The 26,877-nt window shown below is 37.6% G+C and overlaps 1 protein-coding gene across 1 annotated transcript in view; it reads right to left on the reverse strand.

The window, feature by feature from the left end:
- Nucleotides 1-26,877, reverse strand: part of LRP6 (LDL receptor related protein 6) — a 189,593-nt gene that overhangs the window by 65,513 nt on the left and 97,203 nt on the right. Inside the window, exons 4-7 of the mRNA XM_058282808.2 lie at nt 21,510-21,706; nt 19,630-19,761; nt 14,915-15,311; nt 13,892-14,063 (exon numbers count right to left, since the gene is read on the reverse strand). Of these exons, the coding sequence (XP_058138791.1) occupies nt 13,892-14,063; nt 14,915-15,311; nt 19,630-19,761; nt 21,510-21,706 (898 nt within the window). The remainder of the gene's footprint in view (nt 1-13,891; nt 14,064-14,914; nt 15,312-19,629; nt 19,762-21,509; nt 21,707-26,877) is intronic.

A 26,877-nucleotide genomic window follows, 5' to 3' on the forward strand; every position in this document is an offset into this window, starting at 1 on the left:
TTTGGTTTTCAGAGATTTTGGATTTCGGAATTGTAGATAAAGGACTGAGGACCAGAAATGCTTTGCTGATCTTCACCCTAGTCCTTTGACAAAACTAGGTGATCAGAGTTAATGCTGCTCTAAGGTCAAGCAAAGGTCTCAAGAGAAGAGAGAGCAAAAAACATTTTTTTTTTTGATAAGAGCATCTGCCTACCATATAGGAGGTCAAATCCAGGGCCTCCTGACCCATGTGGTGAGCTGGCCCACATGCAGTGCTGTTGCGCACAAGGAGTGCTGTGCAACACAGGGGTGTCCCCTGCACAAGGAGTGCACCCTGTAAGGAGAGCCGCCCCGCACAAAGAAAGCGCAGCCTGCCCAGGAGTGGTGCCGCACACACACAGAGCTGATGCAGCAAGATGACACAACAAAAAGAGACAGATTCCCCCGTGCTGCTGACAAGAATGCAAGTGGACACAGAAGAACACACAGCAAATGGACACAGAGAGCAAACAATGGGGTGGGGGCAGAGAAATAAATAAAAATATATCTTAAAACAAAACAAAACAAAACAAAACCATTATTAGAAAGAGAAAGGTCTTTAGCAACACTTGATGAAACAACAAAATTGAAATCAAGGTCTTATGAAAGTCTTCAAAATAGCACAGTATAGTTCCTGAAAAGCAAAAAAAGATTTCCTGAAGAGCAACAACTAATGGTTTGGTAGTTTTACCACCCTGGGCACTAATCCCAAGTAGTAATTCCTTATTCTCTCACTGTAAAGGAAAAAACTAACTTAAAATGCCTTTTTTTCTGTTTTTATAAAATACACAAATGAGACATATCAATTCCTGCTGATTTCAAATTAAACAATGTAATTAAGATTTGCTAAAGAAATGAGGCACAAATGTGAGCCACATATGTATTCCAGACCAGATTTTAAAAAATGAAAATAGGCCAAATTAATTTTAATAATACATTTAATCCAATATATCCAAAATAATTATTTCAACATGTAATCAATATTAAAAATCTTAATGAGATTTTTTTTTCATACTAAGTCTTTTAATATGTATTATTTACATTTTCACTCTTTAAATCTCAATTCAGACCATTCAAGGGCTCAGTAGCCACATGTGGCTAGTGTCTATTGCACTGGACTGCAGAGAGTACACAGCCTACAATAACATTAACTTGCTCCTTTGTCAGATCAGATATGCCCTGCTCCAGGCCTGCCCACCTTCAGGCTTCTCCCTAAACCCCCTCCTCTCAGTAAAGCCACACATCTTCCTTGGATCTTTCCTTCCTTCTCAGCTATACTAAACTTAACACTAGTAGAGGTTAAAATTACTTGAGAAATGGTCTCCAATGAAAATAATAAAACAATACTTGTCTTTTTTCTCACATTTGCGAGTTTGCCATTTCAAAGCACTAAGCTGAGATTTGTAAGAGGAAGGACAAAAGCCTGCTTCTTAGGCTATCCTGAAATGGAAGAATTAGGACTATAGTTACATTAATAACATGAATTCATTTCTGTCATCTCCTTGGCCCTGGCCTTAAGACATGCTGCAGTCTAGACTGGCTATGTACTGAAAATGGGTGATGCTAGATGCTTAATTTTAATCTTCATTCTGTTCTGTCTGAAATTTTTCATAATTTAAAAAAAGAGGAAAAAGGTAAGTCCAAGGGGATTTGACGAAAACAACAATAATTGCTATTATTAACAAATGTTGCCACCATTCTTGTTGACATGATGGGAAATGTAATTATAAGGATCCTCTGAACAGAATAAGAGACCAACAGGGGAGTGGATGTGGCTCAAGTGGTTAGGCGCCTGCTTCCCACATGGGAGGTCTGGGATTTGGTTCCTGGTGCCTCCTAAAAACACACACACACACACAAGCAAACAAACAAAAAGACCAACTCAGGGAGTGGATGTGGCTCAGTGGTTGAGGACTAGCTTCCCACATACAAGGTCCCAGGTTTAATTTCTGGCCCTGGTATCTAAGAGAGAGAGAGAGAGAGAGAGAAGAAAGACCAATAGTTTAAACAAAATATGATTCTGAGCCTTTGTGTCTAAAGAGCCATATATTTCTCTTTACATAGAGTCCAATGATTACTTTCTGAAATCCGTTTCTTTCAGTTACTTTTGTGGAACTGACACTTGTATTAGAAAACTGGCTTCTCCCCTAAATACTTCTCTTGTATCAGTCACACAAATCTCTTTCTTCTAGACAGAAGCAACATAGCCAAACAAGAACATGCTGATTTTATTCTGAACAAAAATAATTACTATATTTCTCACACCCAACATGTAATGTAACAGTATTGGACAGATACTAGGTTTGGAAACATGGTTTTTAAAGCCCACTTATATTCAAAATAATACCATAAATCCTGTAAAGTAAAGCTTGCTTGTACATTCTGGAACCCAGAACAAGTTAATCATTTTATGTGATTTTAAAATATTACCCTCATGCTTTAAAGGTTGAGCCAGCATTAATTAAATCTTCTGGCAACTCTTATGGGTATAATCTACTGTGTCACTTCAGAGCGGTTTAATTAGTGTTACTGAAGTTACACTTCTGTCACTTTTAAAATCTATCTCCAAATCTGAATCAGTGTCTCGAGTGGTTTCAGCTACTTCAACCACATTGTGGTATGGATTTAACATTCTGAGGTATTCCCAAATATTGCAAACCATATTGAGACTGTAGACTAGAACAGGAAACAGATGTAGGTTTACCATAATAAACACTATCTCCACAGAGAGAAGGTAATGGCAAACTTTCTGTAGACATCACATGTGGGATTTTTTGAGTAGTTTCATCAGCTCATTAAATGTCCAGATGGGATTATCCAGGAAATCTTGGAATGCAGCCAGTCTACTACCAAATTTGATTCTATACAACTTCACTTGGCTAGACATGTTCAAGGAATAGATGATAGGACAACAAAGCACTCACCAAAAAATGAGCTGGAATGGTAATGCTATAAAGATCCAAAAGAAAAACTCAAATAATGCTCACAACGAACCATTTCTCTTCTAATGTTCCAGTTACTATCCAAAAACAAGAATTAATTAAAAGTATATGTGGGGGGAAGCAACTGCGGCTCAATCAGATGAGCTCCTGTCTACCATGTGGGAGGCCCTGGGCTCGCGTCCCAGGCCCTCCTTGTGAAGGCGGGCTCCACCGCACATCACGGAGCACCACCTCGCCCCCAAGCACCGCCCAACCTGCAGAAGCCGCAGAGTGCCACCTGGCCTCGGCAAGGTGGTGCAACAAAAGAGGGAGACAGGCAAGAACACAGAAGAGAGCACAGTGAATGAACAGAGAGAGCAGAGAGCAAGCAAGCCGCAAGGGGGGGAGGGGAAATTAAATAAATAAATACACAGAAGAAGGCACAGCGAATGGACAGAGAGAGCAGATGGCACACACAAAAAAAGCCAAAAAGGGGTGGGGGCATAAAAAAATGTATACGTGGGAGCGGATGTGGCTCAAGCAGTTGAGCTCCCACCTCCCACATGGGAGGTCCCAGGTTCAGTTCCCAGTACCTCCTAAAAAACCAAAAACAAACGAAAAAACCAACTCAGGGAAGATGATGTGGTTGAGAGCTGGCTTCCCATATACAAAGTCCAGTTCAATCCCCGGCCGTGGTACCTCTAATTAATTAATCAGTTAATCAATTAATAAAACATATGTATAAGAGAGACAAAGAGATATGATTGAGGGCTGAGGAATACACTTTTTCCCTTGAAATACTTCATAGGGTTAAAATATAATTTCACAGAAATGGCATTAACAATGAAATATATATTCCTGAAAATAACCTTTTAATCATGCAGAACACCTCAGTGAGGTAACAAAGAGAAATGCTTTGGATCCAGCAGGGGAAGTAAAGGGATACCATGCATCTGTTTAAGAGAACAGTAAGGGGAGCTGAGTTCTACATTCAGAGCCTTTTAACCTGTTTTAAGACATATTATGTCTGAGCAAGTGAAAGTGATCTTTAATATGAAAAGAGAATAAAAATATTAGTCACATTAGAAAGTTCTACAGTATTTTTGCAAGAAGTCATGCTTAGAATAAACATTTGTAATTACTATGCTCTTTTACAGACAGAACTAAGAATTACTATTAACACCAAAGTTCTCTAAAATCTGAATTACTAAGTAAAACTATAAAATTGAGAAAAGAATTACAAATGAAGGCACCATTGTGAATACAAACAACACCTTGGTCAACTATACTCAATGGCTTCATGAGACACTACACCAGCCCCAGTATCCAGGAGCCTCAAATATCACCAAGCTGACCCCCTTTCCTCCCATTCTTTTCAAGCACAGCTAAAATAAATTCTATTTGGATTGAGTAGAGGGAAAAAAAAAACTGTTTATACCTTATTATTAAAAGGTAGGTTACCCCAGGACCAATGAGCACCACTTCTAACTACATCTTAATTTATAAATGCTATTCTCCATTAAAAAGGAACCAGAGGGGAACAACCAGCAAGATGGCGACAGAGTAAAGAGCTCCTAGAGTCGGCTCCTGCTACAGGGCAGTTAGTAAACACCCAGAGCGATATGGAATTAGCTGAAGCACCTGTTTGGGGGCTCCAGGAGACCAAAAGAGCATCCTGCAACATCCTTGAAGGAATGGAAAGAGTCCATCTGCAGAGAAGACTCATTCATAAGTAGAGGCACCATGCCACAGAGGTCGGTGCCCATCCTCCACTGGAGGCATAAGCCGTCTCGGGAGCTGTTCGGAGGCTGGAATTGAAAGCTCCACTTACCAAAAACGGGAGAGGAAGAGACAGTTGGGTACCAACTTCAACTACTGATGAGTAAATTCAGTGCTCTAAAGTATAATCCTGAGAACAGCTAAAGTTTGAGCCTGTCCAAGTCATAAAGAGGCCAGGAGCAGCCATCTTAACTCTGCGCCTGGCATGATGGGAAGCGGGGAGGACTGAAAATCACAGCGCTGGTGGGAACCAGCTTCTTCCCATCCAGGTCAGACTGCAGCTCTAGCCTAGGCCCAACCCCACTTCAAGCAGAGGCACCTGGGGCGTCCTGAGCCAGCCTCTCTGGGAAGGTACCAGCCAAGCTGCTTAGGCCAGTGATTATCCTACTCTGGTGGCATGAGCCACCCCAGGAGCTATTCTGTGGCTGGAATTGGAAGTTCTATTTCCCAAAAGCAAGGGAGGAGGAGATGGTTGGCTGCCGATTTCAGCTACTGATTGGTAGACTCAGTTGGCAAAGGTATGACCCTAGGAACAGCTCAGGTAAGAATCTGTCCAAGCTGGAAAGAGGTCGGTAGATGCCATTTTGACTCGGCCCCCAGCCTGAGGGTAGGCCAGGCTAATGGAAAATCAAGTGACCACAGGAACTGGTGTCTTTCTCCCAGATCGGCCTGCAGCCCTACCCTCGGCTTCAGCCCACCTCTGTCAGGGAGGACACTGGCGGGCCCTACACTAGCCTATTCCAGTAAATGGAGGTACATTTGGCTGGCACAGACTGAATAATCAGAAGTCCACTGGGGCAACTGCAGTCATTTTGGACCTGCACTGGCAAAGACTGCTGCCCACACCTGCAGCTCCATCCCCACCCCAGACAGGGGAGAAAGGGTCTTGAAGCTTCATCAGTCTCTCTGGGCAACTATAGTCTAGGCCTCCATGACTTGGATTTTTCCACACAGCTGTGACTCTGTCCCTACGCCTAGCAAAGGAAAAAGTTGGGAAAGCTTCACTGGTCTCTGGGCCAATGAGGGCAGCTTGAGCCTCCACAGCTTACAGCACCAAATACATCCTTGGCTTCTACTGCACAACCAGCAAGGGAGAAAGGGCAAAAGCCCTAAACAACAAAAGAAAACTCTGCACCCAGAATAAATACCCTAGTAAGCCAGATGCCAAGACACCAAAAAAAATTTACAATCCACACTAAGAAATAGGAAGCTATGGCTCAGTTAAAGGAACAAGATAAGCCTCCAGATGACATAAAGGAGTTGAGACAACTAATAGCAGATGTTAAAACAAATCTCAGTAATAAATTCAATGAGATGGCTAAAGAGATCAAGAATATTAAGACAACACTGGATGAGCACAAAGAAGAATTTAAAAGCAGATCTTATGGGAATGAAAGCACAATAAATGAAATTAAAAATATACTGGAATCATATAATAGCAAATTTGAGGAGGCAGAAGACAGTATTGGTGAACTTGAAGAAATGGCCTCTGAAAGTGAATATACAAAAGAATAGATGAAGAATGGAAAAAATTAAACAGGGTCTCAGGGAACTAAATGACAGCAAAAGGTGTGCAAACATTTGTGTCATGGGCTTCTCAGAAGGAGAAGAGAAAAGAGGAAGAAGCAATATTTGAAGAAGTAATATTATTCAAGGACATAGATATCCATATCCAAGAAGCACAAGGTACTCCCATCCAAAAAAATCCAAATAGACCAACTGCAAGATACATACTAATCAGGATGTCAAATGCCAAAGACAAAGAGAGAATTCTGAGAACAGCAAGAGAAAAGCAATGTACAACATATAAGGCATACCCAATAAGATTAAGTGCTGCTTTCTCACCAGAAACCTTGGAGGCAAGAAGACAGTGGTCTGATATATTTAAAATACCAGAAGAGAAAAACTTCCAGCCAAGAATCTTATATTCAGCAAGACTGTCTTTCAAAAAAGCAGGGGAGATTAGAAAATTCATAGATAAACAGGAACTGAGAGAATTCCTAAGCAAGAGACCAGATTTTCAGGAAATATTAAAGGGTGTGCTAAAGCCTGAAAAGAAAAAAGACAGGAGAGGGAGGTCTGGAAGAGTTCAGAAATGAAGGTCAATAAAAGTAACTAAAAGTAGAGTGTTGAAAATAAAATATGACAGATAAACTCAAATTGTCAGGAGTAAACTTAAACAGTGATGTAAAGCACTTGTATTCAGAAAACTGCAACTCAGTGTTAAAAGAAATCAAGAAAGGCCTAAATATCTGGAAGAACATTCCATGCTGATGGACTGGAAGCATAAGTATCATTAAGATGTCAATTCTACTCAAATTGATATACAGATTCAATGCAATCCAGATAAAAATTCTACGAGCATTTAAAAAAATAATTGAAAACATGATTATCAAATTTATTTGGAAGGGTAAAGGGTCCTGAATAGCCAGAAACATCATAAAAAGGAAAAGTGAACCCTCATCTCCAGACTTTAAATCATATTACCTAGCAATAGTGGTAAAAACAGCATGGTACTGGCATACAGATACAAAGACCAATGGAACCAAACTGAAGATTCAGAAACACCCTCACAGGTATGGCCAAGTGATTTTTGACTAGTCTGTCAAATCCAAACAGCTCGGGCAGAACAGTCCATTCAGCAAAATGGTGCTGAAAGAACCGATATCTATAGCCAAAAGAAGAAAGAGTATGCCTATCTCACACCTTATCCAAAAATTAACTCAAAATGGATCAAAACCTAAAAATAAAAGCAAGAACCATAAAACTTCTAGAAGAAATTGTAGGAGAATATCTTCAAGACCTAGTGGTAGGTGGTAGATTCTTAAAGGAGATAAGAGAGGAACTGAGATGACAACTGATGTTTAATGTATGCAGAAGTTTTTAATGGCTTTACTGTAAAAGTGTGGAAATGTATACAGTGGATGATAACAAGTAGTGATTAACAGCTATTTTATCAATGGGGATGTGGCTGAAAATGGTATGTATCTAGGTATGTAAATGCCAACTGACAGAATGCTGGAGAAAAATCTAGGAACTGAACAGCAGAGTGAACCAAGAGGTGGATAAGAATTGTGATTGAGGGTATAGATGCAAGAGTGTCCTTTGTCAGCGAGAGCAAATGTACATCATTACTGCAGGGTGGTGGGAATGTGGAATACAACTGGAGTGACCTACAAACTGTGGTTAGCAGTAATAATACAATATTCTTGCATCCGTCTATGCCAAAGATGTACTGTGTTGATAATGGTGCAGTATGGAAAACATGAGCCAAATGTATAAAATGGACGTGGTAACAATCAGATGATATTATCTTACCTGTAGCAAACGTTCCACCACAGTGTGGTGTGTTGATAGAGGGGTATTGTTTGGGAATTCTGCACTTGTGCCTGATTTATACCTTTATGACTTCTGTCATAAAAAATATATTTAAATAATAATAATAGGGTATTTTGGAGGGGAAACACATCAAATGTAAGATAAGGACTATAATCATTGGTACGATTTTGACAATATTCTTTCATAATTTGTAACAAACATTTCATGACAATGCAAGGTGTTGGTGGAAGGTTGATGTATGGGACCCCTGTCTGATGTTATACATGTTTGCTTTGTAAGTTCACAACTTTTACTATATATTAATTGTTTATTAATGCTCACATATAAATGATATAAAGATAATAAGAGGGTGGGTTGGGGGAAAATACTTTGGTTAGTAGTAATATTTTGACAATGCTCTTTAATCATTAGTTAAAAATGTTTAACAACAATGCAAGGTATTAATGGTAGGGTGAGTTATGAGAGTCCTGTATGATGTTATATATGTTTGTTTTGTAAGCTCATAACTATTACTATACACTTATTATTTATGTATGTTTATGTATGAGTGATATACTTCAATAATTTTTTTTTAATTAAAAAATTAAAAGGAACCAGAGCTCCCTGGAAGAACAGCTGGTTCCGGGGTTGGGGGTAAATGAAATATAACATGAGGCTGGAACATACTGCTGTGTCAGGAAAGAAAGGAAGGATCTAAAAAATGATGGGGGTATGTGAAAAGGACAAGGAGCCAACTTTAAGGTGCTCCTGATGACCAATTCTGGGAAAAGTAATATAACAAAATAATGATAATAATGGAATATAACCCATAGAATGAAGTAAATATCCATCATGAGTCCATACTGATATGAACAAATAAAGGAGAAGGGATAGCTCTTCCTTACGGTAAAATTCCAATTACTAAATATAGTAGGAATGATGAAAATGGCATCACTATTAATTTAATACAGTTGGTAATAATATGATTATGTAATTAAAGCTTAGTGAAAGATACGTTATTTTTGCAAATTATTTAAAAAATAAATAGGAATCAGTGCAGCTTCTTCTCCCAGAGCAGCTGTGCTTGGGGCTCTGGATGTACAAGAACACTCGTTGGGGGTCTTCGCTATTTTGTAAGGGGCATCTTATTCTGTAGTTTTGTGGTTGTTTAAAATGGAATCTTATGCACTAAAAACAGTCTAAGAAAGAGCAGAGCATAACACAAAAAGTATAGTATTAGGAAACTTGAAATCTACTGTGTTTTTTTTTCCTAAGTAGAAAGCTATACATGACCTTTGGCAAATAAAAGCTAATTAAGCAAAAAGTAGCAAGCACTGTTGAATTTTTAGGAAGAGAAACCTGGAATAGAAATAACCATCACTGCAAAATGTTTCTGTGAGTGCGTGGCATTATCCAAAAAAATAATGGCTAATTTCATGAGATCAGGAAACAACTTACTTTTATTCAATGGCAACAGCCCTTTGAAAACCCACGAAATACCTTTACTTATCTGCAAACTAATGAATTATGAATTAACTGTGGTACATAAATCTGTTCAGCATATTTAAGAATAATATAGGGAAGTGGACTTGGCCCAATGGATAGGGCATCCACCTACCCCACATGGGAGGTCCACAGTTCAAACCCCAGGCCTCCTTGACCCGTGTGGAGCTGGCCCCTGCGCAGTGCTGATGCGCCCAGGGAGTGCCATGCCACTCAGGGGTATCCCCCGCGTAGGGGAGCCCCACGTGCAAGGAGTGCGCCCCATAAGGAGAGCCACCCAGCGCGAAAGAAAATGCAGCCTGCCCAAGAATGGCAGCGCATACACGGAGAGGTGACACAACCAGATGACACAACAAGATGATGCAACAACAACAAAAAGAAACAGATTCCCAGTGCCGCTGATAGAATAGGATAGAAGTGGTCACAGACGAACACACAGCAAGTGGACACAGCAGACAACTGGGGCGGGGGGGAGGGGGAGAAATAAAATAAAATAATAAAATAAAATATTTAAAAAAAAAATAAGAATAAAGTAACTATATTATAAATCCTCACAAAGTATCAAAGTCAAGTCATTAGAGTCAATACAAAAACAAAAATAAATAATAGAAACAATCTGAAGAGGCACTATACTAAGTAAATGAGTTTGTAAGTATGTTATCGTAAGATACAACCCAACAAATGCAAGATGATATAATAGGACAGCACCCATGTTTAGAACTCAGTAACTATAGGCCCAAAATCCAGGTAGTCTGTTCAGCTGAGGCACCTAATGATGGAATTTATCATATTCTTCTGTGAATATATGTCAAGAAGATTTGGGAGTGGTGGTGATAGTAGAAAATATATATATATATATAATATACACATATATAGTAAAAATGGACAAAATTCAGGAATTTTAAGTTCAGTATCTTGAATATTTCTCTAAATCTGAAGGTATAATCAATTTTAATAAGCATCAAACTGGAAAAAAGATTCAAAAGCAACACTTGTCATATAAACAGAAGGAATTTACTTAACAATACATGATTATAATTTTTTAAGAAGGAATTAATCTTAGAAACAACAGTAAGAAAAATCATCATCGACAGATCCTTGTATGTTTTTAAAGACTTTCACAATGCACAGGCTAAGATGCCAGACAAAGAAATTCCTTTAAAAAGAAATCTGAATACTTGGGAAACAAATTTCCTTATTAGGGTATTGATAAAATAGAGAAAGCTGTCATCAGAGGACTATGTAGCCCTGCAATTTCAGACTTAAAATATGAAATAGAACATTCACCAAATGCCAAGTTTTCAGCACTCAAACATACACAATAATACCCTCTTTATTCAAAATTTCTTGGTACAAAGATTCTAATAATCACCACTTCTGTTTTGCAACATAGTTGTGCCAAACGTAATTAGATTTGGACAGAACTACCTAGGGACACTGTTTTCTCTTAAGTAGGGAAATTTACAACTAAAGAGATTAAAAACAAGTTCACATCCCTTTACCTAGAACTACCAGGTATTGCTGCATTTTTTAGAAATGAAAAGGGTAAAAACATAAAAATTTAAAATGAGAGAATAAATTGTGAGAAAAATTTAGCTGTCTTTTCAGTAAAACCAGTGATTTGAAAAACTTTTAACTTTGTCAGTAAGTTAAACTGTTATGTAATGAGAAAAACATTTCGAATAAGAAAATATAAACTAATAATAGAATTTTAACTTTATATTGTAGCAAGCAAATGCTTTAAACTTATAAATTACTGAGCAAATATCTTTGTTATTGATAAGCAGTACTGCAAACCCTAAGTGCAAAAGACATTTTTAGCAATGAAATCTGACCAAGAAAAATGAGAATGTTGTTAAGATACAATCTGCTTCTGCCTACTGCAGGCCGTCATATAAAACAGAAATAATGGCTTTTTGATGCTTCCCCTACTTGGAAGATGGAAATTATCCTCTCTGTGAATGCTTTCAGGAAGTCCCACAATACTAGAGTAAAAACTGGTAGGGAGAGTAAAAACTGGTAAGGAAATTAAAATCTGGCAGGGAGAAAAAGAACAGTACAAACAAGTAAATTGGAAAGTTTGTTTGCAGAAGGCAGTGGAGTCATTTCAGCATAATGAAGAATCATAAATGAGTACCAGCAAATACATTTTAAATGAGAACTCCAGATAAGTGGCCACTATCAGCTCTGACAAGTAGGACAACATATTTTTAATAGCAAACATATTCTTAGAGACACGGCCTATATTACAGCAGCAGTCATTCAGCAACTGCCATCATTCTTTTTAAGATGACATCATTAGCAATGCCCTGTGTCCTGTTACTATTTCCAGAAACTGGTTATACATACAAGGTAAACCTACTGGTTCTTTTTTGCAACCCTGTGCAATAAAACATGAATCTGAAACCCAGAGCACCCCAATCTTTTTCCCTGGTTTCCCTAATCCTTAGACCCAGTGTCTCTTACAGCCAGCATCTAGTAATATCACCACTTACAAAAAGGAAGTGAGAAGTTGATCTAAAGACTCTCCACTGAGGGAACAGATAACATAAGTTGAAAGAACATTCTGAGCCCTTCCCATCAGATCCACTCAAAACGTTAATACTTGGGACAATAACAGGGGTATGGAATTTTTTCTTTCAGACTAAGGAAAATGTTCAAAAATTTACTGAGGTGATGACTGCAAAATTCCATGATGAAATTGAGAGCCACTGCGTGTACACTTTGGATAAGTAATATAAGGCATGGGACTGTATCGGGCAGTGAACCATATGGTGGAAGAGGGACTGTGGTTAACAACACAAATAAAATAGTGTTCTCTCATGAACTATAACAAATGCATAATACTAACACACAGTGTAAATAATAAGTAGCTGCATGGAAAAATTATAACAAATTTAAGGTATGGAAAAAAATTGCAACACTTTACCATGCCTTGCATTGTTACATAATCATCATTTACCAATTAACTTTTCTTCCCAAATATACAATAAACACATATTGGGAGTTTAATGTCAAATAAACTTCAAGTCTTCCAAAAGAGAAGAGAGCTGTCACAATCATAATCTGACATGCATAATATCAAGTAAGGTTGTCAGTTGCTCCTATTATCACTACCAGTCTCAGAAACGGAGATTATCAGTTCTTCCCAAATCATGTAAAACTAAGATGAAAGGGCGTGCTCTTTTCTTGATTTGCCACATATCAGCAATTTTACAAAGCATCACAAGTAATAAGGGAATAAGTAACAATTTCTACTCCCCCTATTTCCAAGGTATGTCTGCAAAAAGAAAACGGCAAAAACATTTATGCCCAGCTAGAGAAACTTCACCAGAATCTCCAGGGAAAGAATAAACAGAGGTTTTTTGTGTATAACTTAAAAACTTGGAGGTAATTCTGATCCACACATGCAACCCTTCCTTCCCCTGCCCCTTTCTTACTCTTAGTGCCAAATGGCCATAAAGCATGTGTGAAAGTGGCAGAAGTAGATTGAGCATTAATAAAAGCTCTGACAATGGCTTACATCACTAACACCCGTCTTGTCAAAAATGAGGACCAAGAATAAAGAACAGCTACATAGCAGCAAACCTGGGAAGGAGAGAGATGGATCTGAACAGCAGGCTTAGGGATGCTAATACTACTCAGCAAGGAAGCAAATGAGGAAGCAAATACACTTGAACCACTTCATACACATGAACAGCTCAAGAAGACAGAACGAAGAATCTAGAAGGAAAACTCACTTTAAGATACACTGCACTCACTGCAAGCTAAGAAAATAAATCCTTCTCAATCTATATTATATATTGTTATGTAATCTCTCCTCATTATTATTCTGAAACACTGTCCCTCAGCTGCCAATAAATTCTCATTTATTAACTATTTGTGATTTTGAATATATGTCTATATCTAATGTGTTAAAATTCATCTGAAGTGGGGAAAATAAGTAATTGACAGATTTTTTTTCAAACTAATCAGTCACAGTGAGCTAAAAAGGGTAAGACCAAACATGGACTTTAATAATTCCTATATAATAATAAATCAAGTATTCTTCTTATGTATATTACACTGCTTCAGACATTCTTCTCCTAAGACTCTTGGGTTTTAAACAGTTTTTCCAGGAGTAGTAATACCTTCACACTCAAGTACAGACCATGGCTGATCAGTATTACAAAACAGTGAATAGTTGGGATTAGGTGGACAATCTGTAAATGAGCAGACCTAAGTGAAGCTAACAACTCTAGTTATTAAAGATGTAAGTAATAACTTGAATTTTTAAAAATACTAACAACAGGGAGAGAATTTTATAGATAAGACTATGCAAAATTTTCTTTTAAAACAATAAAGAAACAAACCTCTATTTTGTCTGTTTTGGCATCTCCCCAGTATATTTTGCCTTCATCATAATCCAAGGCTAAACCATTTGGCCAACCAAGAGAAGTATTAACCAAAACTACTCGGTCAGAACCATCCAGAGCTGCTCGCTCAATTTTCGGGATTTCTCCCCAGTCAGTCCAATACATGTACCTGTAGGTGTACAGAAAATGAGCTAAAAACAGATACTAAAATGTAACTTTCAGATATCCTAAAGATGAAACCCACCCCTCATATTACATTGGTATGATTAGTCAACACCAGAGAAGATAAAAAAAAAATTGGGCCTAAGCATACCAAGAGTATGTCAGCCCTTAGAATAAATCTTATAGTAACAAAAAAACCTTGGTGAACATATAGAAAACACCCTTTTTTTGGTCAGGGTGGTATGGTCAAAAAAAAAAATTTTTTTTTTTTTAATGAATCATGAACTAGGAGTAAAGCTACTACAGCCTGGCAATGTTTTAGAAATCATTTCCAGACTAAGTAATAAACCCATCATATTAATCTACATAAATAAATTTTCAAACTCTTCAAGATAATTTATATTCCTAATTGACCTTAATTATTAACCAAGAAAGTTATCCATGTATTTGTAGAAATATAAAGATATATTCTTTCCTTTCTTTACTATATTATTCCAGAATATTGAAAATGGGGTGAAATTAAAACTTATAAGAGAAGAGAAAGAGTTCTGAAAATACTTTCTTTCCAAATTTTTCATGGTCATGATGCAACCTCAGCAAAATCTGCAGCCAACAATGAAAGTCAGCAAACATGAACATAATTTAGAAAAAATATTCAAACCATTCCAGGAAAAATCCTAGGAATTCTTTAGTTGGAAATTTTATTCAATCACTGTATTCTAAAAAGTGAACAGCCATTACCAGAGCTGTTTGTTAGAAACCCATCACATATTTTACGTTAACTTTGTCAATGCTTTTAGGGACCTTTAGAACACAGAAACACCAGACAGAATTTACTAACAACAGAGTGCTTCTTACCCAATCATGGGATCTAACACAATAGCCCGGGGTTCCTCTAAGTCCTCTGAAATCAAGATCTTCCTCATGGTCCCATTGAGTCTTGTCACTTCTATCCGATCAGTGCCAGTGTCTGTCCAATACAGATTTCGTGCAACCCAGTCAACAGCAATACCATCAGGATGTGCAATTTGAGCGGTGACCACAAACTGACTGCTAGATCCATCTATTAATGAGCGGCGTATGGCCCTTACTTCATCATCAGTCCAGTAGATATAACCTTCCACAGGATCATAATCTATGGCAATGGCATGACGGATGTCTTCTAACTGCAGAACGATGTCTGTAAAATCTGGTGTATCCAAAGAAATGCGTCTCAAGTCTGTCCTTCGGGCTAAAAGCAGTAATTCAGTGGCACCTAAGCAAGAAAATGAAATGAAGAAATAATTTGAAACCCACAGGCAAAATTTAGCCACACTAAATAAGAATACAGAATCTCTTCAGGAATTGAAAAACAAATTAGTACAAAATTATACTAGGACTATTGAGTGTAGAAAATAATACAGCAAAACACGAGGTCAAGGGCTGAGCTCAACAAATCCAAGTTTTGATCAACTCTCTGGTTTCATTGATTACACAGTCCCTGAGATTAATAACAGCTATTTCAAGGTACATACAATGAGGAAAGCAGATGTGGCTCAAGCAGTTGGGTTCTCGACTACCATATAGGAAGTCCAGGGTTCGATACCCGGAGCCTCCTGGTGAAGACAAGCTGGCCCGCGTGGTAAACTGGCTCGAGTGGAGAGCTGGCCCACGCAGAGTGCTGCCCTGCACAGGAGTGCTGGCCCATGTGAAGAGCTGGTGCAGCAAGATGACATAACAAAAAGAGACCCAGAGGAGAGACAATAAGAGATGCAGCAGACCAGGGAGCTGAGGTGGCACAAGAGAATGAGCACCTCTCTACCATTCCAGAAGGTCCCAGGACTGGTTCCCGGAGCCACCTAAAGAGAAGACAAGCAGACACAGAAGAACACACAGTGAATGGACACAAAGAACAGACAACAGTGGGTGGAGGGGGGTGGGGAAATAAAATATATCTTAAAAAAAGGGGGGTACAATGAGAGTTCTGCTACATTCTCTAATGGGAAAGCAAGAATCCCTCAAGTACAGAGGCAGTGCCTTATGAAGGAGTTTGGACAAATGTGCCAGGCCCGATACTGATGATTGTACTTATAACCTTTTCCTTTGAAATTGAAACTTAGGCTGGTATTATAGGTTGTCAAGAATTACCTCCTGAGGGGCTCCTTGTTGCTCAAATGCAGCCTCTCTAAGCCAAACTCAGCATACAAATGCACCACCTTCTCCCCAGGGTGGGATACGACTCCCAGGGATGAGCCTTCCTAGCACTGAGAGATTATTACCAAGCGCCAACTAGGAATGCCCCTGGAAAGAGACCTTGACCATAAGGGGGAAATATTAAATACAAATGAGTTTTTATGGCTAAGATATTTCAAAGTGAGTCAGAAGTCATTCCAGAAGTTACGCTTATTGTATGTCTCAGCAGGATCTCATTGACTGCCATGGTAAATACTGCCTCAAATAGCAGGGCTCCTGAGAGCTCTAGAGACATCCAGACACTATAGGCAGGGCAGACAGCTTAGGAGTTTGGTGGCCTGCCAGTGGGTCTTACTTTGTAATCTACCCTCCCCTGTGAGACAGAGTTGGATTCTTTTGTTGCTTCCGTTTACATGGCTCTTCTGCCCCTTCTATCTGAGCCTATAGTTAGTACAAGACTTGATAGGTGTATGTCTAAGAGACTGAAATCTTTGGTCCATCCATGTGCTAGATGGGCCCTGAACCTCAGCAAAGTTGCACCACATACTCTCCAGTTCATTGTACGCACCCAGGACAACTAACAAAGTGATGACGATGGACAATGCCCATCCCCAAGGAACAGAGAGAGTCTGTAAGCAAGATAATTCCATCCATTTGCCCCAAGGGATCTAAGCCCCCTCTCAATTAGAGGCAGAGTGGACATCACTATTCCAAAATCCTCAAGACTGGGGAATGAAAAATGGACTAAAATATACTTACTACCATTCTACTATAGACTTAATGTTATTCTAGCAATGGAAGAACTTTCATCACTGATGTGGAGGCAGTGGCCACTGGAGGTTCTGATGGGAGGGAGAGGGAAGAATAGGTGTAATACGGAGGCATTTTTGGGAAATTGGAATTGCACTGCATGACACTGCAACGACAGATACAGGCCATTATATATTTTGACATAACTTACAAAATTGCACAGGACCGAGTGTAAACTATAATGTAAACTATATCCATGGTTAGTGGCAATGCTTCATTATGTGTCCATCAATCGTAACAAATGTACCACACTAATGAAGAATGTTGTTAATGTGGGAAGAGGAGGGAGTGGAGCATATGGGAATCCCCTATATTTTTTATGCAAAATTTATACCATTTAAAGTTTCTTTAAAATAAATAAATAAGTAAGTAAGTAAATTTTTAAAGGTAAATGAATAATGGCTAAGAAGCTAAGTAGTTGAGTATTATTAAAGGAGGAAGGAGGCACAGGCTATAGATTGCTTATTCAAGTATTTTTAAAAGGTAAAAACAAAAAACAAAAAAACCTAGTGTGAAGATCTTTATGAGAATGTTCTAAAATTGGACTATGGTCATGGTTGCATAGCTCTGTGAATTTACTAAAAAATTACTGAACTGTAATACTTAAAATGGGTGAATTTTATTGTATGTAAATTATACATCTATAAAGCTGTTTCATAAAAGAGAGAGAGAGAGAATTAAAGACAAAGGAAGCTATGGAGATGAAAATATCAGCAGTGGAGAGAGAAAACCAAATAAACATAATACAGTGGTTAAGAGTAAGAGTTGGGAATCCAAAAGAACTGGATTCAAATAGCTACAGAAACTTAAGCAAAACATCTAATCTCTCTAAGCCTGATTTCCTCATCAATAACTCATAGGGGTAAAGGAAATAACTCAAGGAGGTGTCCAGCATATAAGTATTCAATAAATATTGGGTAACGTATTATTATTATTATTAGATAATAACATCTTTCAAATTTTTACTTCACTGATTTTTCAATCAGATTTATGAAACATTTTGAACCCCAATTAGGATTCAATAAAAATATAGCTAAGAATAAAGATAGTAAGCTCAACTTTTTTTTTCCCCCTGAATTTTAATGTCCAAGTAAACCAAAAGCAAAAAAGCACCTAAACTATAAGAAAAGACAGCAAGCAGACTGCCAATGGGAAAAACAAAATAAAGGTTCCTAATCCAAGAAATGAGTCCAAAAGAAAATACTGGCATATAAGCTTCAAGCATAAATCTGGAATTAGAGTGGACAAAACTGAGAAAAGGAGTAAAATTTCTCAACATCACCATTTCACTCTAGGACTAATTATAAATACCATAGCAGGTATCAAGTAGGAATCACTTTGTACCATTCACCGACCCTTCCAACTTCCAAGAGGAGCTAGCCCAAAACTTTACAAAGGTAGAGAAAGTGAGCTATTAATTTGAGCAAGGTGATCAAAACAAAATAGTTAACTTATTTATTACATGCCAGATATGTATTACACGCCAAATACATATCTGAAATTCATAATATTGGTAAATAGTACACATTTGCACTGCTATCAAGAGCAGTCAGACCAACACTGATAAAATAAAGCTGTTTTAAAATCAACTATAAGAAAAAAAAAGAAAAAGAAATCAACTATATTTTTAAACAAACAAAAAAGCAACATTACAAAAACCCTTTGTTTTAGATTGAAACCAACTTATTGCTTGCCATGGAAACTGTCTGACAAGAGTTAGCCAACTTCACCTTTGACTTTGAGGATAATTTATCAATGCCAGGTCATGACAAACATCCTGTACGTGGACTCAGTTCCGTCTCTGACTCTCTAACCCCCTTGCCAGGAACTTCCTAATATGCTTTTCAGAGTTAGAGAAAGAAGCCTCTGCTAAATATAACAAATTTCTTATTAGGTCTTGCTGGTGGCTAGAAACAGGATGGTGATCCACAGTAAGAATGAAGAGTAGCATTCTAACTTAGAAGAAAAAAGAGAAGTACTAGTGTTCTCCCAAATCAGAAGTCCTTTGAAATGTCCTAAATCAGTATACTCTCTGCATAGGAAATTAAGAGAGTGAAGAGGAAGATATGTGTGGTTTTTAAGCATAAAAAGAAGCTTTAAACAGCATAATATGGAATTCTTTACTACTTTTAAAAACACTGTCCTGTCATTAAAAGGAAATTTAAAATATATACTTCTAGAATTTAAGAAAATATATCTATCCCATGATATTCTTTGTAGCTAAAAGTTTAATAAACATTTTTTTTTCCTTACCAGAGGTTCTTTATTTACAAGTGCTACCTACTGTTAAAAACCTTCTCTTTATGGAAAATATAATTCATTTCCATGGGTAGCAATTCTGATATTATAAGATTTGATAGAGAAAAGAAACAACACTTAATTTTCTTTTCAAAAATAGTATGTTACTTAAAATACTAAAATAGCTTATAAAATAGTATTCAAGTGATGCCATAAAACATGAAAACACTCCCTTATTAAACTATTTGTGAAGACTGAGATTGACCTATCTCCCAAAGAACTGTAACTTAATAAATCATATAGGTTCCCAATTGCTATCTAAAATTTTTCCTTCTTGAATACCATCTTCTTACCATCTTTGCAGGTTTTTCCATTCTCCAGGAGTTTGACCCCAGTTGGGCAAGCACACTGATAAAAAGGCTTGACTGGAGACATCAAACACAAGTGGGAACAGCCACCATTATCAATTCCACATGGATTTGTAGCTGCCAAACATAAATCACACTGATTAATATCAATGATTATGAATGACCTCCCTCACTCTAGGTACACATAGTTAACAACCATAAAATATGCAACTGTGATAAACCAAAATTATTACCAAATGTGATCCAAAGACTTGACTACCAGACCATCTGCAAGGAAGGGAATTAATTAGTGAGAATTCACTTAGCATTTTGTATCCAAAGCATAAACAAGAAGTAAAGCAGGAGGCCCCTGCCCTAAAAGGGCTTGAAATCTAGTCAGTAAGACTAAATTTGCAACAAAACCAAAAAATAATACAAGACAATGGCGCTAAATGTTATCTTGCGCATTAAAGACTATAAATGAATATAGAAGCAAATGGGAAATAAATCACTGAGGATTATAGAATTAAAGAATGGCTTCATGGAGGACAGGAGCCTTGAAAGATAGGAAGGAGATAGGACATTTCAAGTGTAGTAAAACATTATGAATAAATGCTTGCAGGCTGTACAATGGGTGAGATAATAAGGAGAAAAGACTAAATGGAAATAGAAGTCAAGGTTTCTGCTAACTAACAGAAACTAAAGTTGAATAAGCAGAGAGAATGGGGACAGACTGATGCAAGGCACTGAAAGCGAAGTAAAGGTGCTAAAAAATCATGCTTTGGAAAGATTAACATAGAAGGAATAAGCAGAATAGACTAAAAGGGAAAACTGGGAGGCAGAGAAAACTAATTAGCAAACTTGTAGAAATGATGAAAACTGGAAGGGACAGATTCAAATAATAGTCACAGAAAAAAATCAGTATAAGGTAGAGACCAATGGAATACAAAAGATCAAAGAGCAGTATCAAAGACACTGCAAATTCTCAAACTAGGATCAACAATGCCATTTTTAAAAATGGTAATGGGAAATTTTCTACCCACAGCTAAGTACTAACAATGAGAATAAAAAATTCATACAAGTTCATGAACATTTTCTTTTTTACAAAGAAACAAGCCATGTGACAAGACACATGGCTTTTTAAAAACCATTTTCTTAGGCTACGTGATCAGCAGATTCCAATACTACACATTCAGTATTTGACTCTCTCTCCCTAAATGGAAGGAGCCAATAAAGTCATGCATAATCCAAAAACTTTTATTTTTGTCTATGGAACTCAATTTAAAATACACTTAAATGTATGCCATGTATTTATTTACACACAAGTTCTAAACATTTAACATTCGTGTACTCCTTGTAAGCCTAATTCCAGTCCTCTCCTAGTTCTGTGTTGCTATCAAGAGTCACTGCCCAAGTCACTGTAAATAACTAAAAGTTGAATAAACAGAAGCAAAACTAAGAAACTGCACAAAGAAAAGTTTATGGAGGTATTTTAGGCTGAGGTATTTAAAGCTATCAGCTAGATTAATAAGGTTTCCATTCAAGAGTCTGTTGTTTTGTTTTTTTTAACACATTCACACATGCACAGATAAAATGGAGAAAAAATATTGAGCAAGAAATCCTTTGTGTACAAGCATAGTACAGTTTTCTCAATTTTTAAAATTTCTTTCCTCTCCACTTCCATGCTTGACTCCCCAAAGAGTTGAGGGGTTCTGCAGTGATAAATATAAAGCTGAAACGTTTTAGGAAGTTATTTAACCATAATTAAATTTTGACACTTTCCTTCTTTTCCATCTGTCCTCCCTCCCCAGATCCCTTGTTTAAGCCAGACATCTGAGTGCTACAAAACGATTCCAACTTGCAATTTAAAAATCAAGATCACTTACCATTTGGCTGCCTCTGTTGGCTGAAGGCATGGATATCCATGGGAGAGAAGATATTAGAATGGATTTCACGCAGACCCTCGCCAGTGTACTTGTTGCAAGCCAAAATGGAGTGTGTATTCCAGTCAGTCCAGTACAGTGTGTCCTCAAACAACGTCAAGGCAAAAGGATGTGGAAGGGAACCTTTAACCACTGCCTGCCTAGTAACACAAAGAGAAAACTCAAACATCTCTAACTTTTCTTTTTATTATAACTTTATGACTTCCATTAAAATGGTCTTTAAATCAATATTACCATGTACAAATCCTGTGTAACACATATCTTACAGTAAAATACACCTATAAAAAACAATTCACACAGTAAAATCAAACATATTTTTATGATGTTGAGGAAGGCTGGTTTAGGGAATGGGAAAATGATGGGCAGAAAATCACGGCCATGAAACACGTGGCCATGGAATTCCACATGGAATCCTCTGAGAGAAAGACCCCCACCAGAAAGTTGCTGGAAGAACCCACGAGAAGTTTCCTTGATCATCCAGGACAAGGAAAAGCCCCAGATATTCTCAAGGAACCCTATCATTGAGAACGATGGGGGAAGTGACAGGTGGGGTACTCAATCAAAACTGCAAACAGCTGGGACCCTCCTCCCCCAACATTAGCAAGTAGGAGTAATAATTAATGATTTAAAAAGCAAGGACAGAGGCTAAATCACACCTTTTTTCCCCCAGACTAGTAAGTAAGTATATTCTATTATTTTCTCCTCTTCTCTCATTTCCTTAATAAACAAACAAAACTAATATGTTTTTAAATTCTTTTACATAACATAGCCAAGAACCTAGAGAGAATCCGACAACACTGTCGTGTTTATTGCTAATATAACAAAGATCCCAACCAGTTCCTCCTACGTAGGTAGCAGGCCTCCATTCACTAAAACCTAGCAGACAGAGAAGACCAAAACGTTAGCACTGTTGTCAATTCACACTCCTCAACCATCATCCCTAAACTCAAATCTACCATCCATCCACATAATTCATTCCCTCAGAAGATGAAAAGTCTGCAACAAAGAAAAGTCCCTGGGGGGGAACATTTGTGGCTCAAGGTATTGGATTTTCGCCTACCAACGAGAGGTCTCCGGGGTTTGGTTCCCAGTGCCTCCTGGAGAAGGCGTGGTGGGTAGGCATGGTGAGCTGATGCAATAAGATGAAGCAACAAAAAAGACACAGAGGAAAGACAATGAAAGACACAACAAATCAGAGAGCCGAGGTAGCTCAGGTGACTGAGCACCTCTCCACATGGGAGGTCCGAGTTTCAGTGTCTGGTACCTCCTAAAGAAAAGATGAGCAGACAAAGAGAGCACACAGCAAATAGCACACGGAGAACAGACAGCAACCGTAAACAACGAGGGGAGAGATGAATAAAATAAGGCTTTAAAATTAAAAAAAAAAAGTCCCTGGGATCTCAGCATTAGGAAGTTAATTTAAATCAGCAATAAGTTTTCCCCTTCTCCATGCAGAAGAACAAAATTTGGACCTCTTTCTTGCATCACTTTTTATGAGTTTCGATAACTGATAATAAAAAGCCACTCACTCAGGTAGAGGTCTTCCAACAAATTCAAACCTAGCTCCAAAGAAACATTGTTACTTAACTTCCACAAGTCAGGCAGCCAAAAGTAAGTTGTATCCTTGTAAGATGTGTTCATGAGACAAAGCAGACACAAGAGTTTCACAAGTAACACATACTATACACACACAAAAAGAGCAGGCCTGTTTTGTACATAAGGCACAGAACTTAGCAAAGTGTCATACAGAGTTACACAAATAGTAAATACTCCTGAATAAATTGTGTTTAGAATTTCAAAATAGTATTCAGAGAAATAAATGCTTTGATATTTTCATAAACCCAAGATTTTCTCATTAGCCTAGTCTAGAAGGTACATTTCAAGTAGGAGAGAAAAAAGGAAAGAAAAATGTAAGCAATTGAACAGAAATAGATTATCACCTATTTTAGGAGTGATTCAATTCTTAAGTCCTTAAGGTTACTTGAAGATCTCTAACATTTAAAAGACTACCAGTATATTATATTAAATTAAATTCAAAAGCAATGATAAATTTTTATCTAAGTAGAATTAGAATACATTATCGTACATGGAATGGTCCTAGCTTTAAGTATTATCAATTCAAGTCAGATTTTGAAAATATTAGTTACAAGATAGCATGACTGGGGAAGCAGATGTGGCTCAAGCATTTGAGCTCCCACCCACCAACATGGGAGGTACCAGGTTTGGTTCCCAGTGCCTCCTGGAGAAAACGATCAAGACAGCAAGCTGGCACAACAGGCTGGCACAACAGGCAGGCGCAGCGAGCTGATGAACAAGATGACGCGACAAGGAGACACAAAGAGGAAAGACAATGAGACACAACAAACCAGGGCGCTGAGGTGGCTCAAGCGATTGAGCACATCTCTCCCACATGGGTGGTTCCAGGTTCGGTTTCCAGTGCCTCTTAAAGAGAAGACAAGCAGACACAGAGAGCATACAGCCAATGGACACAGAGAGCACAAAACAATGGGGGTGAGGAAAAGTAAATAAAATAAATATTTTTTTTAAAAAAAAGGGATAGGATGACTAGGGGAGTCAATGTGGCTCCAGCGGTTGAGTACCCGCTTCCCATATGGGAGGTCATGGGTTCAGTTCCCAGTATCTCCTTAAAACAAACAACAACAACAAAAAGAACATGGAAAACAAATGAAAAAAACCAACTCAGGGGAGCCCATGTGGCTCCATGGTTGAGTACCAGCTTCCCACACACAAGGTTCCAAGTTCAATCCCTGGCTCCCAATACCTCAAAAAAAAAAGGGGGGGGGGGGACCATGACTAGTTTACCAAACAAACTCTCTATTTTTGGAACCTCATACCTACCCTGCCAGCCCATAATCACCACAATTCATAATTTTCACCTCTCATTTTTTTAAATTATCTCTTCACTATCATATTACTTTTCCCTTTCATTTCCCAAAAAGAATAGTAACAATGCCTACTCTTGAAATCTTTCCTTTTGCTTTTTAAACAGATAGGTTTATTAGGTTTATTAAAGTGACTGTGTTATTTATAGGCACAATTTCATAGTTTAAGCCCAACTTAAATAGGCCTGTTTCACACTGAAGTCTTCCAACTTTCGTTATAGTAAGACACAAAGAAAATTCTGAGAAGCTGCCAAGAAACTGAAAAATAAAGGTTAAAAAAAAAAACAACAACTCCAAGTTACTTGGCACTTCATCAACCATCTCAAAGATTTGCAAAGTACATAACCAGATTTTTTGGGGGAAAAAAGCCTTCTTAACCCTCTGTATTTCATAAAATAAAAGTTAAAAGTTTACTTCCCAATGACTCAAAACCAGAGAACAAACAAATGTATAAAACAAAATCGCTCCCTAAGACCTATACTCACTTCATATATTTATTAAAGGCATATGAGTTCATATTATGAGTTCAAATCCCTGCTCTGACACTTACTACTTTGATCATGCCTGCAAGCTTTGGTTTCCTCATCTGTAAATGGAGGATAATAATTTACCCTCATTGAGTTACAAGGAAGATTAAATTAAACAGCAGATGCAAGAAAACATTTAACACTAAGTTCAGTACTTAGTAAAAACTTCATAAATATTTCCAACTTTAGGATACATGTTTTTAGTATTTTAATATTTCTGATATGGGGGCATATTACAACTAAAGGAAACATTTCATGTGATAGTTTTTAGATCAACAATAACCCCCTAAAATTAAGAGCTTATTAGAATCAAGTAAATACTATACCAATATGTTTTCACACCTTCCTTAACCTCTTCCCCCTGCAAGCCAAATTATTTGTTTCTCCCTCTGTGCTCTCATAATAGCTACTAAGCTCCTTCATATGTGTTAACTTAGTCAGCAATGACTCCTTTTTGAGAATAAGGATTCTGGCTTATATAGATTCCCAGAATCTCGCAAAATTCTATGTGCACAAATTAGGTGCACTTACTAAACATTCACTGCATGCTTGATAAAATCAAATGTCTTATGTGAAAAATATGCAATTAACAGAGCTAAACAACAACCAGGCAAGAAGGTTATCACTCATTCCTGCCATATTTTTTGTTCTTTTACTGATTTATCCAGCCAACTGGTGACTTGTTCCTGAAAGTAGAGATAACCCTACATACCCTTGACCCTTCTTCTCTTATTGGGATTATCAAGTAGGTCCATCTTCTGGCTACCCCCTGGAAAAACACATCAAGGAGAATCTGATTATTGCTATTAAGAGCAAAAGTGGAAGTTAAATCAGAGCCCAGATCTTCCGTAGTGTGCCTCAACAATAATAGGATTCCTAGTATGGAGACCACAGGAAAGAGAGTAAGACTCCCACGGATGTTTTCATTTAGTGTTATTTCCTGCCTGTAGCTGTTTTATCTTCTGCAGTTTACTGATAAAGCTCACCCCTTACCCATCCCAAATACATCAGCTCTCTTCCTACTTCTTTCAAATTCCATACCTGGCAGGTGCTCCTTTCAAATTCTGTGCCAACTGGCCTTATCCTTCACATTGTATCTGGACCTCCTCCCAGAAAGTTGTCCTCCATCCCTTGTCTCAGAATTTTCCCGGGCATGAGTAATAAATCTTTCTTTGATCATGCCAAAGAACTACTGTCATGAATTTTGACATTTGAAGCTAACCCTGGAAGGGAACTTCTCCACATCTCTTGTCTAGGACACCTAGGAAGATGACAGCAGTGGTGACAGCACAATTTTTTAAATTCCCTACAAATTCCAAACATGAAAATAGACAGAGCAACTAGGTAACAAACCCTAAATCCATAGACAACATTCACAACAAAAGATAGGAAACAAGGAATTTCCTCAAACCCAAAATACAAAGAAGATATGAAAATCAAGAGCCATAGACCTGAATGCTATCAGCATCTTTAGAGGAAGAAACAGAAAGCAACAGGGTATCAGATAGACTAAGGATGGAAGAACACACAAAACGGACAACACTGGCAAGTATGGCAAACTAATCTTAGAATAGTGACTCACTAAGAGTGATTCTGGCTCTGTGAAATTAGAAAACATAATGAATCCAGTCATCTACAAGTTGGAGAAAAGTAATGTCACATGAAAATAAGATAATAAAAGTATTCAGATCAAATTCCATGAAGAAGTTAGTGTATCTTTTTAAAATAAAGATAATAACACCCCTACAGATAATGAAAGCATGCCAGAAAGATATAGCCACAGAACAAAATAAAATTTTAACTTATTTTAAAATAAACTAAAAGACTTTAAATATTAATATATCATCACAAAGGAAAAACACGAATTAGGAAACTCAAATG

Source organism: Dasypus novemcinctus, chromosome 20, assembly GCF_030445035.2.
Source record: "Dasypus novemcinctus isolate mDasNov1 chromosome 20, mDasNov1.1.hap2, whole genome shotgun sequence".
In the NCBI taxonomy this organism is placed as follows: Eukaryota; Metazoa; Chordata; class Mammalia; order Cingulata; family Dasypodidae; genus Dasypus; species Dasypus novemcinctus.